This window comes from Protopterus annectens, chromosome 1.part0, assembly GCF_019279795.1.
Source record: "Protopterus annectens isolate FY-2018-M chromosome 1.part0, PAN1.0, whole genome shotgun sequence".
Taxonomy (NCBI): domain Eukaryota; kingdom Metazoa; phylum Chordata; order Ceratodontiformes; family Protopteridae; genus Protopterus; species Protopterus annectens.
The window spans coordinates 416,109,142-416,125,356 of record NC_056725.1 but is presented as its reverse complement, the minus strand read 5'-3'; the positions used below and the strand labels follow the sequence as shown (position 1 = coordinate 416,125,356).

Genomic DNA, 16,215 nt, shown 5'->3' with positions numbered 1-16,215 from the left:
AATCAAAAAAGGAAATTTCAATGCAGTACATTTTGAGACAGCTTGAAGTCCTTTTGGAATATAAAATAAATGACAGAACTCAATAAATCTGGGAGGGCAAGAGTCAAATAAGGTAACCTGATTTTCAACAGAGAACAATTTGGTTTACGGTTACCTGATATGAAGGAGTACATTAAAGTTATGCAGTTAATAATCATATGCATAACTCAGGCAGACAGTTTTAAATCAAATTAGAAAAAGGATGATGATGAAATGGGGAGGGGAGTTTGAGAGAGAGAGAGAGAAAGAGACCAGGATTTTTTATGAAAATCTCTAAGATAACTAGTAACAACCATGCAGCTGCTAACTATATTCATAAAGCAGCAGAAAGTAGTCTATAAGAACTAAGTGAGCATGAGAATGAAGAGAGACTTTACTAATGAGGATGCCTGCAAGGAAGGGTGGGGGCTAGAATTAACTGGAGGAAACTAACAAAGGAACCAAGGTATTGTGAGCATGAGAAAAGCATGAGTTTGGGCTGCAGATTAGATACTGCTTTCTTTAATGGATATTGATCAAGTACAGAAAGAGAGAAAAGGACAGGTTAGTGGTAAGTGAAAGATCAGCTTTGGTACAGCTACAAGTTGAGTCTAGAACAGAAGACTGTTTAAAAAAATGGGTAAATAGTAGAATGTAGAAGGAATAAATTAGAGATGCTGAGAAAATACTAGGAAAAGAAAACAAAGACAAATTACAATGAAACAAAAGGAATAAATCTGTAGGGCTCCCATGTATACAACGAAGTTCATAAGGTTTAGGATTTCTGCATGTAAGTATTTGCTTAGGTGTTTAATTAACTTCAGAGAATTTGTCTCAAGTAGATAATAAATGCTGGAATTGTAATAGAGAGAGGAATTTGGTAACTTTTTTGGGGGGATGTAACACACAGGAAGATTTTGAATATTTACAGAGTACTTTATCAAAAGTGTTGTGGGTGGCCAAAGGGTAATAACTAAGGAAATTATTCTTCTGAGCTGGAATACAGGAAATGAAATGCCTAAGCATAGAAGGCATTACTAAGTCTAATGTTACCTGCAACATAAAAGCAATTACAACACAATGGAAATCAAAATCCAAAACTGTAATGGAAGTTCTGAATACTGAAAATGAGAAAGAACTGAAGGGCAGGATCTTTAAAAGGAGATCATCAGAAAATTACATAAAAAAATAGAATTTGTGTGACAATACATGCAGAATAATTCTCAGGAAAAGTGAGGTTTAAGGGAAGGCAATAATTAAGCAAGTGATGTAACTTGGGATTCAATTAAAATACTTTAAAAGAAAATAGGTGTACCACTCAATGATAAATTATAGTTTCAGTTATGTGAAATCATGCTGCAATTTAAAATAGGTTCATAGGTAGTTACTAGGCTATTGGCCCTAGGGCCAATATAAGCCTAGCCAAACGGTACCCTGTCTTTTGCCACCCAAGAAAATTATTTTCCTGTGCCCCCTGTCAAACAGAGCCACAGAAGTGATCCCCAGGGTGAACTTCCTATCTCCCATCCAATCATCAAGATTTTTCTTGAAGAGCGCTAACGAGGAGCTTTGTTTGATATAGATAGTTTGTTCCAAAGTATGGGAAGTCTCTCTGGGACAGGAATCTATCCCTCCAGCATGTTCTGTTTATTGTGGTGACCAGGTTTAGGTCCCTAGAGCATGTAGCTTGGAAGAATTGGGATTTCTTTACATGGAGCATGTCCAACAGCTCTGGGTTTGACATAGCTTTGTATGTTAAGCAGAGATCGCCTCTGAGTAGGTGATATGCGACAGAGTAAAGCTGGAGTTTTTTGAGACTGTCTGCGTAGGGCATCTGTTTGTGGCCGGTAATCCTCTTTGTGAGGTATTTCTGTAGTCTTTCCAGTTGCTGTAGATGTCTTGTGAGGTACATACCAAAAGGGGCATTGTACTGTATAATGGGCTTAATATGCGATGAGTAAAGCGGAACAATGGCCTCTTTTTTCCTGGATGAGAAACCTTTTATGATGAGGTGCGCCACGTAGAAGGTTTTCCTGACAACTGTGGCAATGTGATTATCAAAGGAGAGACCTACTGTCCACCTGTGTCCCAAGGTGTCATCACACGTTTGGTGTTAAGTAGACTACCGCCTATGTGGTAGTTTATAGGTACAGAGTTTTTACTAAAAGGGATGACAATGCACTTTTTGGCATTGAGCTTGAGGCCATGGCTTTGACACCAGGCATCTATCTCAGTGAGGGCCTTTTGTAGGATGTCCACATCGTTAGGAGTTTTGATTATGGCTCCTAGTTTGCAGTCATCTGCGAACTTTGTTAGCCAAAGACCTCCTGTGTTAGCCTGTACTTCAGAGTAGTAGATACCAAACAGGAGAGGACCTAGGACTGAACCCTGTGGTACTCCACTTGTCACTGGTCTGAAGTTGGATTTAGAGTCTGCTACTTTCACAGCATGGGTTCTTGTCAGTGAGTCAGTTGGAAACCCATCTTGTGACACAGGGATTTATACCTAGTTTAGTGAGTTAATCTATAATTCCAGAGTGGGGGATGGTGTCGAAAGCCTTGGCGAGATCTAGATAGGCTGTGTGAATCACCTTACCCTCATCTACGGCTTTGGTGACTGCTTCAAAGAAGTCTATCAGGTTTAGGAGACATGATCTGCCTTTTATAAACCCGAAATGGGTAGGGTCCAGAGTTTGGAGATTACCAGTGTTATTGTTTATAAGTTCCATGATGATACGTTCCATAGACTTGCAGACCAGGCTCATCAGGCCAATGGGGCGGTAAATCTTGGGGTCTGTGGTGGCTCCCCCTTTGTGGAGTTAGATAATCGTTGCTATGCGCCATTCAGTGGGCACAAAGCCTGAGGTGAGGCTATGATTGAACATTGTACTTAGGTGGGGTGCCAGTTCGTTCTGTAGTTCGTGTAGAACGCAGCCTAGGATGTTGTCAGGTCCCATGGATGCTGTGTTCTTGGCTTTGGACAGTGTGTTTTTTTATCTGTACAGCTGTGATTACAAGAACTTTGCATTCTTCTGGTATAGAGATGGGCCCTTTAAAGGATGAGAGAGGGGTAAAGTTAGCACTGAACCTATCTGCCAAGATGTTGGCAATATCAGTTGGTTCTGTATATTTAGTGCCATTGTGCTGTAACTCAGAGTAGATCCTAGTGTTGCCATTGAGATTCTTGACATAGCTATAGAATGCTTTGCGGTTGTCATTAGAATCAGTGGCGATTTTGTTTTCGGAACTAGCTTTGGAGGAATTTATGAGGGATCTCAGCTTCTTACTGAGGCTGACCACGGAGTTCCTCCAATCATGGGATTCTACTCTTTTTTGCAAGTTTCTTTCTTCTGTTGTAGAGTTTTTGTTTATACCAGGGGACCACCAGATTGGCTTCCTTTTTTTGGAGGATAGCATCTTGGTTCTGTTAGGGATTGCACGATCCATGCACTCGTGTAAGTGCTTAAAAAGTGCAATTGTATAGGATTCAGCAATCATACCTCTATTGTCCGTCAGCATGGGTGTCAAAGTTTGCCACTTCTGTGTGTGATCCTTTAATAAAGATGTTTAGAAAAACCAGGAAAAACAGCTGTCAGGAATGGCCAAAGAAAGAAGAGCAAAAGGCAAAGGGATATGGAAAATAGGTCAAAATCAATGTCGCTTTGGAAAAGAGAAAGAAGCAATGAGGAGGTCTATTTTATGAGAGTGCAAATAGATGAACGATAGCAAACAAAGACAATATAGCCAGTCTTCTTGAAGAGATCTGTTAAGGTAACTTCCATGTAATACTGGCATGATAAAAGACAAAAATGGGAGGGACCCTGCAGAAGCAGGAGATACTAGAAAGATGGGACTGGAATATACAGAAAATCTATACAAGGAGGACCCTAACATTGCTGACACAGAGTAGCATGTTCTGTGAAATACAGCCAGACATCCTGCAGAAATTTGGTATGTCGCTCTACTCAGTGAAGGTGACACCACTTTGGCATCCTGGTGTGTGCTGCCTTTGTAGTTTCGGACATAGTTGCAGAAGGCCTTCTTCTTGTCTGTAGCATGCAAGATTATCTGGACTTTGTAATGGCCTTATTGGACTTTAAACAGTCCTCAGTTTCCTGTTGAGTTTAATTAGACAGCTTCTATCATTATGGGAGCTGCTCCTCATGACTTTAGCCATACATTTTTTTCTTTTATTATATACCCTATTAAGGTTAAGATTCCACCAGTGTGTGTGTGTGTTTTTTTTTTTAGAGTTTATTTTGGGCTTACTTCTAGCAGGTATGGCAGTCTCTGTACAGCCATTTACCTGGTTGGACAGGGTCTCTGAATAATCACTTAAAAGTTGTTACAAACTCAGGATTGGGAAGGGCACTGAATTTTGTCAATTGCTTAATAGGTGCAGTTTTCATCAGTAAGGATGTGACACAGGGGATGGGGGAATGCAGCACTGCAAGTACCAAGTCCAGTATGTTTGACCTTCTGGTGGGGTGTGCAGTGTGTTTCCCAGTCTACACATGGGTAGTTAAGGTCTCCTTTGACTATTTAGTTTAATAGTTGTCTCTCCAGTATGTCTAAGAATAAGCTTTGGGATTTTTGAGACATACAGGGTGACCTATAGCTTGCTAGGATATGGTATGGGACTTGGTCTATGGTGATGTGTAAGTGGATAAATTCCAGGGCATTATCCTGTTTAACCAACAGAGTTATGCTTGTTGCCAATACAGATTGATACTCCTCCACCTTCTGTCCATGTCTGTGCAGTTGATGGTGTAAAATGCATGGAAGGCACAGAAGCCTTGCACTTTTGGTGTACTTTCTGTAGATTTAAACCATGCCTCAGTAATGGCACAGATGTCTGTATTCTCCAGAGTGAAGAGAGCATTCAGTCCCCAGTTTAAACTGCATCAACACACACAGCCATTGTCATAAATGCAAACACTGCAGGAAAAGCTGTCTAACTTGATTCTACAATAAAAGTCTCCTACAATACAGATGTTAAAGTCCAAGACAGAGGAAAGACCCTCAAACTTAATGCTAATCTAATCAAGTATTAAGGAAAACATGACACTGCATTCTGGAAATAAGAAACCAAAGCAGGATAACAGATAACTAGCAAATGATGGAAATGATTACAGAGATATTACGAAAACATAGCGGTGGTAATGAAAGATTTTCAGATAAGAAAAATCAAAAGAGGGGAAGCATAAAAAAGTACAGTTTTGTACCTACCATAAATGTAGATGTCCGAACTGGATAGCCTCTGCAGTCATAACAAATGGGTTGTCCTGTCGTCAGGCAGCCCTTCGGTCGGCCGGATTCCAAAGTCTGGGTCCGGCTTCGGCTGATGTCGCACTTCACCCGACGTCATCTCTGCTGGTCTTCGGGTATAAAGGCATCAGCCGACGCCATTTTCCTCAGTGTTTCTTGCCCCAGATGCCAGTTGCCCTCTTGGAAAGCTAAATTTTGGATAAATGCCAATGTTTCCAAAAAAGTAGAAGGCTAACACAAAAATAAGCATGTATGTACATATATACAAACAAATACACCATAAGAGACTCCCCAGCTAGCTATTAGGAGGGTAAATACCCTAGGAGTACCACAGAGGGAAGGAGGGTGGGTAATCCTGACTGCAGATGCTATCCAGTTCGGACATCTACATTTATGGTAGGTACAAAACTGTACTATGTCCTTCATGGATGCATCTGCAGTCATAACAAATGGGTAGAATACCATAGCCAAACTAGGGGTGGAGGAAGAAAAATTATGGTGTAGTTAGGATCCCTTGCAGTACAGCAGTGGCAAACCCTGCTCGGGATCTAGAGTATAGAGGTAAATTATAATGCTTGGCAAATGTATGCACGGAGGTCCAAGTAGCCGCCTCAATAATGTCCTTGGTTGCCACTCCTCGTAAGAAAGCTGTGGTAGTGGCTGTAGCCCTTGTAGAATGAGGTCTTATGTTCTGTGGAATTGGTTTTCCATGGTAGGAGTAACAGAATCTTATGCAATTTCCTATCCATTTGGAAATTGTCTGTTTGGAAATTGCTTTTCCTTCCCTTCCTGTTGCATAGGCTACTAAAAGCTGGTCAGTTTTTCTATTACCTTTGGTTCTGTCCAGGTAGTAGCGTAACTGCCTATGTACATCCAAGGTATGCAGCAGTCTTTCCCCCCTGTTCTGTGGATTGGGAAAGAAGGTAGGTAGGTGGATTGCCTGGTTTAAAGACACTCTGGATACCACCTTAGGCATGAATGTAGGATTAGTTCTCATGGACACCCTATCTTGATGGAAGATTAGGAAGGGTTGCACTGCCATTAAGGCCTGTAGTTCCGAAACCCTCCTTGCTGAAGTAATTGCCAGTAGGAAAGCAGTTTTCCATGATAGGTGTTGCAGATCTGCTGTTGCTGCTGGTTCAAACGGAGGAAGTGTCAACTTTTCTAGCACAAAGTTCAAGTCCCATGCTGGTAATGGTGGTTTCCTAGGAGGTTTTACATTCTTGATCCCTCTGAGGAACTGCCTGAGTAGAGGATGCGAAAAGACAGGTGGATCAAGCTGTATTCTGCTGAAATAGCTGATGCATGTATCTTGATGGAGGAATAGGACAGGCCTGTATGTAGAAGCTCTGCCAAGTACTCCAGGATGTTAGCAATATCTATGTTCGACACATCTTTTCCTCTTTCAGTACTCCAAATGACAAACCTTTTCCATTTTCCTGCATAGTTCCTACTTGTTGAAGGTCTGCGGGCTTCAAGGATAATGTCTTTAACCCTTTGGGATAGGTCTGGGTTAGTTGCTGCTATGTGATGTTCCAGGCAGTCAGTTGCAAGGTTTTTAGGTTTGGATGCATGATGTTGTAGTTGTTCTGAGTTAACATCAAAGGCATCAGGGGTATTGACCACATTCTCCCCCGAGACATGCTCCTCAGCAATGGGTACCAGTGTTGTCTTGGCCAATTCGGAGCTATCAGGATTATCCTTGGACGTTCCTCTTTGATTTTCAGTAGTACCTTGTGCATCAAGGGAAGAGGTGGAAATGCATATGCTGTCAGGCCTTTCCAACTGAAGGATAGAGAGTCCACCTTCCATGCAAGTGGGTGGTATGTCCTTGTGCAGAATTTTTTGAGCTGGTGAGTGGAGATGCAAATAGGTCTATTTGTGGCATTCCCCATTTCTTTGTGATGGCCTTGAAGATGTCCGGGTGTAGCATCCATTCGTGAGCATCCGAGGTGGTTCTGCTTAACATGTCTGCTAGGGTGTTCTCTTTTCCCGGCACAAATATTGCCTGTAACTGGATGTTGTAGCTCAGAGCCAGATTCCAAAGGTCCAGAGTCATTCTGCATAAAGGGTATGAATGAGTGCCTCCCTGTTTGTTGATGTACCACATGACTGTGGTGTTGTCTGTCCTTATCATTAAATGGCCTTCTTTGAGGAATGGTCTGAATTTCTGGATTGCTAGTTTTACTGCCAGCATTTCTTTTTGGTTTATGTGCAGGTGCAGCTGGTCTTGAGTCCACAATCCTTGTATGCATTTGTCCAACATGTGCGCCCCCCAGCCTAGGTCTGAGGCGTCCGTTGTGATGGTTTGGCTTGCTTGAAAGTTGTGGAAGGGTAAGCCTGGGTTTGACTGGCATGCTTGAGCCCACCATAGGAACTCCTGTTTTAGGCATGGGATTAGTGGGATTTCGGTTTCTAAGCTGTACCTGTGTTGAGACCATAAATTCTTTAGGTACCACTGTAGCTTTCTCATATGCAGTCTGGCATGTGGGACCAAGATGATGCATGATGCCATGAAGCCCAAGGCCTGCAGAACTTTTCTTGCTGTTAGTTTGTTCTGCTTTGTTAATGCCAAGAAGTAAAGAGGGAGTTCTTTTTGTTTTTCTGCAGTTAGGAATGCCATTTGTTTTACTGTGTCCAATTCCGCACCCAAGAATGTTCTTATTTGGGATGGTATCAGCCTTGACTTTTGTAAATTGGCTGTGTATCCCAGGGCTTGTAGTAAGCAAATGACCCTTTGTAAATCTGTTGTCAGCTTGCTTTTGTTGTCCACTTGTAACAGGCAGTCGTCCAGGTATGGATAAATTTGGATTCCCTGTAGTCTGCAGTGAGCGATTACTGATGCCAGGCATTTTGTAAATACTCTGGGCGCAGTAGATAAGCCAAAGGGCAATGCTGAGAATTGATAATGCTCTGATCCTGCAAAAAATCTGAGGTATCTTCTGCAATGTGGTCGTATGGGGACGTGCAGGTATGCCTCCTTGAGATCTAGAGTTACCAGCCAACACTCCTTGCCCAGCATGGGAAGAAGTTGCTGTAGGGTCAGCATTTTGAATTTTGGGACAATGATGTATGTGTTTAGGACGGACAGGTCGAGAATAGGTCTCCAACTTTTCTCTTTTCTTGGTACTAGGAAGAGTCTGGAGTAGAATCCTTTGCCCTGTTCTGTTATTGGTACTCTTTCCACAGCTCTCATCTTTGCTAATTTTGCTATCTGCTGTAGAGCTTCTGTTTTTTGATTTGGAGGTAGGTTTGGCATTCCTCTTTTTACTGGTAAGGTGTGGAAGTGGAACCTGTAGCCTTGGTCTATGGTTTGCAAAATCCACTTGTCTTTTGTGATATAGTGCCAATTTTTCGAAAATAAGGCTAACTTTCCACCTAAAGGTGCTGCTATTTGCTCCCTGGTAGGCGGTGTCAGAGCCAAGTCACTGTGATTGTGCTGTTGCAGTGGCAGTGGTTGTGTCTGTGCCTTGGTTATTGCCTTGCCACTGTCGTCCTCTGTAGGCACCTCCTCTGGATTGATTTCTGCCTCTAGAGCATCTATTCCTGCCTCTTTGGGATTTTGAGGAGTCTGGAAAGGACCAATTTTTGGCAGGCCAGTTCCTGCTAAACCTTGGGGGCTGAACCTGTAAGAAATCTTTAACTGTTTGTACAGATTTTGCCTTCTCTTCCATTTTCTTCATTACTTGCTGAGCAGGTGTACCAAATAGACTGGCCTTATCCATAGGAGCATCTAACAGCTTTGCTTTAACATGATCTGGTAAGACCTGTTCTTTCAACCATGCATGCCTTCTTATCACTGTGCCAATCATGGCTGATCTAAATGAACCCTCCAGTGCATCATAGCCACATTTTAAAGAATGGTTACTAACCTGTTGGATGTTATTCACCATTTCTAACACATATTTCTTATCTAAAGAGTCATCAGAGGACAGCTTTTTAGTTAACTGATCAAGCATAAACTCTTGGTATTGGATCATATGAAACTGACAGTTTAAAGCTCTAGCTGAGAGAGTAGCAGAGGTGTAAACTTTTTTCCCCCATCTTTCTAAGGACCTGGATTCCCTTTCAGAAGGAATAGGGTTTTTTGCTGAGGTCGAGGCTACTGCCTTAGGCCCCTGGGATATAGTTTCAGGATCTGCAAGTGGGGCCTTGTATAGGTGGTGATGAGTGTCTGGCACCCTGTAAAATCTATCTGGTTTGGCAGGGGCTGGAGGTAAAGAATCAGGAGCAGTGCAAACATCATTAAATGCATCATCCACAACAGGCAGTACAGGAGGTATAGCTAAGGGCCTATGTTGTGGTAAGTGCAGAAATGTCCTAAGCCTTTTTCTGGAATTTGAGAAATCTTGTCCCTGCCATTGGAATTGTTCTCTCATGGCATGTAAGGTTTCCCCAAAGGAAAATTCCTCTGGTGGAGAGGCAGCTGGAATGGATTCTTCAGCATCGGAATCTTCATAAGTAGAAAAAGGAGCCTCTGGGCTGGTCTGTAATGTCTGAGTCATCCGCAGAATCATCAGAGGACACTGGCTTGGGGGGCTCTGCTCTAGGTCTCTTTTCTGGGGGCTGAGAGGCCCTGTCTGGGTGAGATTGGGATCCCCTAATTAAGGATATTAAATCCTCTGCCAGAGTAAGCATTTGTGAACTTGAAGTGGGCCTGTGTGAGGGGGGCTTAACAGGCACTGATTTAACAGATTTGGCTGCTTTGGCCCTGGCAAAGGCCTTAATAGACATGGCTGCAGGAGGCCTAGCAGCACCACGTGCTGGGGTGGAGACATCCAAAGGGATGGTGTCTGATAAATCACTAGGAACCACAATTGTAGGCAAAATTTCTGAGGCCGATTCAACTAAGGTAGCAGGAGCCTCAGTAGTAGTCATGGATTCGGCTGAAGATTGACCGGTTTTCTCGGTTTCTGCCGAAACCGAGACACTCGCGGCTTGCTTAACCGTGGTTTCGGCCGAAACCGCGGACCGCGAGTGTCGGTCTTTTTCTTTGCGTTTTTTAACAATTTGGGTTGTCGGAGGATCCGACAGCATAATGTACGCAAAATCTGAGCCGAAAAACTGTTCAGCAAACTCCGACCGACGCCTAAGCGTTCGTCGGTTGAAGGAAGCACAGGCCGAACAGGCTGCTACGTCGTGGTCTGGGCCTAAGCAAGGCAGGCAGTAAGAGTGGAAATCTTTATGAGGTATTTGTTTCCCACAAGTTAAACAGTTATTGACTTTTTCTGACATCGTCTGAGGCAAGAAAGAGTCCCCAACGGGGTACTTAGCTTTTTAGAAGTCTTCGAAGTAGTATTCGGTAGTAGTAATCTCTGGATCTGACCGACCGGCACTTGCGAACAGCTTCTGCTTCGGGCGCCACGCGGCAAGAAAGACTGTGGAAAATGGCGTCGGCTGATGCCTTTATACCCGAAGACCAGCAGAGATGACGTCGGGTGAAGTGCGACATCAGCCGAAGCCGGACCCAGACTTTGGAATCCGGCCGACCGAAGGGCTGCCTGACGACAGGACAACCCATTTGTTATGACTGCAGATGCATCTATGAAGGACATCTATGAGATACAGAGAAATGCTGCTAACCAATGAGAGGCAATGACGGACAAGTGCTTGTGGGTGGGGAGCAGAGCAAAACAGATGAACTGGGTTCACAGATGAGAATTTAAAAACAAATCAAAAAGTAAACGATGCAAAAAATATAACACTTTATCTTTCGGGAGAGGTGCACAAAGACAGATTGCACATCTTTACAGTTAAGTTATTCAAGTTCCACTAATGAGACCATACAATCGTTAATTAACCCCAGTGTGGCCCCCCATGTCTCTAATAGACATAGGTCAACACCAAGTAAATTAACCATAAATTATCCCCCCAACCATATTATTCTTGGCTATCTCCTTATTAACATACCCCACCATACAGTCATCTTAGGTACTTGCAGACAAAGCTGGGTTGGTTTGCATGGCTAGGCTTATAAAAAATCCTGCTGGTCATTAGCCTAGTGTAAACCTACTAATTTATAACATTAAATCATTTAAAAATTTGCACACAAGGCAGACAGTCCCAGGACATGTAAAATTTGCCCCTGTTCACTCCTCTTGGCACAGAGAGATGTAGAAGAGCAGGTTGACTACAGGATTTCCTTAATTAGTCTACTAGGTCTATTCTGAGAAGCCCCTACTTTCAGAAAAAACAAACTGGTAGCATATGAGCATATATATGAAACTCTTGTGAAAAGGTTGGTCAGTGACTGAGGTGGTCCACCACTACATTCGCGAACATGGAATGTCAGCAGGTGCATAGGTTTCCTACAGGTACAGCAAGAGTGAGAGCAGTAAAGAAAGTACTGAATGTTCTTGTTTCTTGCATCAGAACAGGCATTACACTCCTGTAAGCACCGATGCCATGTTACCAGTTTAAAAAGAAGGAAAGCTACAAGGGATAATTAGCTTTGTCTTTCAGTAAACTGAATATCTAAATGCTGTCTTAAAATTAGGGTTCCAGACTCAACTGCACTTGGTCAGATTAATCAAAGGAGGACTCACATCCTCAGTACCTTGTAGATGTGCAACATAGGACTTGAAATTTTGTATCCAACAGCATTACTCACCTTGACAAAGGTTCCGCAAAAACACATCAAAGAAGGGAATGTTGATAGGCTGGTGACTCCTCCTGTGTTCTTCAATCTGTCCTAAAACCATCTTACAAAGAAAATAAAAATGATCAACCACTTAAATAAATCATTAAGAAACATACAACTCTGCAAAAAACATAAAAATGAAGATCTATAATACAAATAGCTACTCATACAAACTTTTACATGTTTTTCATCAGAAACTGATCACAGCTGTATAAACGTTGCCAGCAAATGGCAGCTCTACATCACACTAAAAGAAAGGGTCAGTTAAAAGTCAGCAGCCTCCATTAAAAACTCAGCCACTTTATCTTACTAGAGAGTCATCTTCCATCACATCTTTCATTTGGGTAAACCGCTAATTTATCCGATCAATAAAAAGTGCAGTTGTGTACACTTACCATAAATGTAGATGTTCTATTGCAGTCATCACACATGGGTTTATCTGCCTGCAGGTAACCCTCAGTCAGCCTGAATACCAGAGTCTTAGTATTTCTGCGTCGGATGCTGTCGCTTCTTCCATGTCGTCAGCGGTATAAAAACAGGCAGCAGACGCCATTACATCAGTTTTTCTTGCCCCAAATATTCAGGAGCCCCTAAAATAGGGAGCTAGTATATGGTGTTGAAATCACCACCAGTAAAAAAAGTAAATATCAATACCATTAGAAATAGCCATAGAGAGGAGAGGTAGAAAGATTGAGAAAAACAGGGGGCTGGAGGGAGGGAAACCAGGACTGCAACAGTGAATACACTCGAACATCTACATTTATGGCAAGTGTACACAACTGTACTACGTTCTTCGTGTTTCACTGTTGCAGTTGTCACACTTGGGTTGATTTCCAAAGCTGAGGCAGGGTGGAGGCGGTCAAGAAGAGTTAGGGCTGGCTAGTAGGCCCTGCAAGACTGCTGTAGCAAATCCTGCCCTGGATTTGGAAAAGATAGGTAAGTGGTAATGCTTGGTGAAGGTGTGTACAGAACTCCAGGTTGCAGCATCCAAAATGTCCCTGGTAGGGTCTCCCCTGAGAAATGCTGTAAAGGTAGAAGTAGCCCTAGTGGAATGTGTTCTGACCCCCTGAGGGGCTAGTTTTAGAATGGTGCTTGTAGCAGACATGGATGCAGTGTGCTATCCACTTGGAAATGGTTTGTTTAGAAATGGCCTTGCCCTCTGCCCCTGTTTCAAAGCTGACTAGCAGCTGGTCAGATTTTCTGAAAGGCTTAGTCCTATCAAGGTAGAACCTGAGCTGTTTGTGCACATCCAAAGAGGGCACGATTATTTCCCCTTTATTCTGAGGGTTAGGGAAGAATGTTGGCAAATGGATGGATGGATTAGTTTAGGGCCACATTGGACACCACACCTTAGGCATAAAGGATGGGTTACTCCTGAGGGAAACCATGCCAGCATGAAAGACAATTAAGGGTTCCACAGCCATCAGTGCCTGTAGCTCAGACACTCTTCTAGCTGAAGTGATGGCTAGAAGCAAAGCTGTTTTCCGAGAGGAATTTTAATTCTGCTGAAGCAGCAGGTTCAAAAGAGGGAAGTGTGAGCTTTTCCAGTACAAAGTTAAGGTCCCAAGCAGGGGTGGGTGCTCCCCTTGGGGGTCTTAAGTTGTTAGCCCCACTCAAGTTTGATAAAAGGGTGAGAAAAGAGAGGTGGCTCAGTGTTGTAATGAGCCGAAATGGCAGAGGCATGAATCTTAATGGAGGAGAAGGATAGGCCTCTGTGGAGTAGCTCTGCTAGGTAATCCAGGATTAGAATTAAGGAGGGCACAGCTGTGTCCTTTCCTTCAGACTGAATCCAACAACAATATCTTTACCACTTTTCCGAACAGGATTTCCTAGTACTAGGCCTTCTGGCTTCAAGAATGATGCCCAGCACCTGTTTACTTAGGGTTGCTGGTGGAGTATTCAAGGAATAAGCCAGGCTGCAAGATTTAGGGTTTGTAATTGTGGATGCAAAATCTGTCCCTCCTGCTGTGACAGCAGAGTAGGGGTCTGGTGTAAGTGCCAGGGTGGCACCACTGTCAGGCTGCACAGGAGTGGGTACCAGTGCTGGCATGACCAGTCAGGAACCATCAGAATTGTCCTTGGTCTGTCTTCTTTTATCTTGAGTAGTACTCGAGAGAAGGGGCAGAGGGGGAAAGGCATAGATTGAGAAGTTTTCCCATTGAAAGGATAAGGCATCCACTTTCTAGGCCCTGCTGTGAGGGTTCCTGGTGCAGAATTTGCTTAACTGGTGGTTGTGGGGGAGAGAGATCCACCTCTGGGGTCCCTCCACCTATGGATCAGGAGGTTGAAGGTGCTGGGCTCCAATTTCCACTCGTGTGGGTCTAGGAGATTTCTGCTTAGGTTGTCTGCCAGTGAATTTTGTTTCCCTGGCAGGAATTGAAATTGTAGATGCACTTGGTTGTCCAAAGCTGTGTTCCACAGGGCCACGGCTAACCTGCAGAGTGGGTAAGAATGGGTTTCCCCCTGCTTGTTTATGTACCACATAACTGTGGTGTTGCCTGATTTCATCAGCAGCTGTCCTGGAAGGATTAGGTATTTGAAGGCTGTCAGAGCATACTGTACAGCTAACATCTCTTTCTGATTGATGTGCAGGAGAATTTGTCCTGGGCTCCACTTTCCTTGAATGCATTTGCCTGCCATGTGTGCCCCCCTATGCATAGTCTGATGCATCTGTTGTTAGGGTTTGGGCGGCAGGGGGTAGAGTGAAAGGGAGTCCCTTGTTGTGGTTGCATGCTTCTGCCCACCAAAGGAACTCTGCCCTTAGACAAGGAGTGATCGGAATGACCGTTTCCAGGTCCTGAGAACGTTGGCACCAAAGACTTTTTAAGTACCACTGAAGTTTCCTCATATGCAGTCTGGCATATGGAATTAGCAGAATGCATGGCCATGAAACCCTAGGGCTTGCAGTATTTTCCTTGCAGACAGCTGGGTTTGGTGGCCATGTGTTTGAAGTAGTTTTTCAAATAGATCTGTTTTTCTGGAGTGAAAAAGGCCATCTAGGAAGTTGTGTTAAAGCTTGCTCCCAGGAATAAAATTTTTTGACTTTCGTTGATGGTGTACCCCAATTAAGATAGGAGACTTTTTTGCAAATGCCAGGTGTTGAAGTAGTAATTCCCGACTGCCTGCCTGAATCAGACAATCGTCCAAGTATGGGAAAATTTGGATATTTCTCTGCCTGCAGTATGCAATGGCTGGAGACAGGCACTTTGTGAATACTCTGGGTGCAGTGGATAAGCCAAAGGGAAGTGCAGGACTGAGTGCATAGAGCCTGCCCTGAAGCAGAGATATCTCTTGCAAGACTCCCTTATCGGGATGTGCAGACAGGCTTCTTTTAAGTCTAGGGTAACTAGCCAGGCATACTTGGCTAGCATAGGGAGAAGCTGTTCCAGGGTTAGCATTTTGAATTTTGGGACCACCAGAAAGGGGTTGAGAATCGACAGATCCAGGACTGGGTGCCAAGATACCTCTTTTCTGGGCAGTAGGAACAGTCTGAAGTAGAAACCCTGTCCCCTTTGTTCTACTGGAACAGGTTGGATGGCCCTGATATTGAGCAGGGAATGTACTTGCTTTTGAGCCTCTGCCCACTGGTTTGGAGGAAGGTCTGGAAACCCGCTTGGGGTTGGGCAGGGAATGGAAGTAGAATCTGTACCCCTGGGATACAATGTTTAGAACCCATCGGTCCTGAGTAATGGATATCCAGTTTTTGGCATGAAGGGCAAGTTTTCCTTCTAGGGGCACAAGTAGATGGGCAGGGCTAGGAAGGATAATTGACAAGTCATTGTGAACTTTTACCAAAAAGGGGTGGCTTGCCACTCCCTGTTTTTGAGGTGGGAGCACTCCATTGTTTAGATCTTTGCATTCCCTGAGACTGCAGTCTTGGTGGTCTGGTTACCCTGGGTTTGGACTCAGAAGGCCTGGAAGGGACTGGAAAGGACCATTTTTGGTAGGCCAATTCCTACTGAATCTAGCTGGGCTGCACTTGTAAGAATTTATTTAACAGTTTGCATAGATTTAGCTTTTTCTTCCATCTTTTTAAGAACCTCTTCTGCTTTGGTGCCAATCAAACGGTCCTGATTTAAAGGAGCATCTAGTAAATTTGATTTGACATGGTCGGGCAAGGTTTGTTCCTCCAGCCAAGCATGCCTTCTCAGTATAGATCCAGTGACTGCAGCCCTGCAAGATGCTTCTACGGCATCAAAACCACACTGCAAAGTATGCTTACTAACTTGGTTTGCAGAATGTATTAACTATTGTAAATCTTTATTTTTTGCACAATCTGGAAGTATCATT

General features: G+C 43.6%; 1 protein-coding gene across 2 annotated transcripts in view; it reads right to left on the bottom strand.

Moving 5' to 3' along the window:
• The window catches only part of CUL9 (cullin 9), a 2,881,018-nt gene that overhangs the window by 1,946,786 nt on the left and 918,017 nt on the right, over positions 1-16,215 (bottom strand). For both annotated transcript variants that reach the window (XM_044060287.1, XM_044060293.1), the window contains exon 15: positions 11,896-11,986. In XM_044060287.1, coding sequence (XP_043916222.1) covers positions 11,896-11,986 — 91 coding nt within the window. The remainder of the gene's footprint in view (positions 1-11,895; positions 11,987-16,215) is intronic.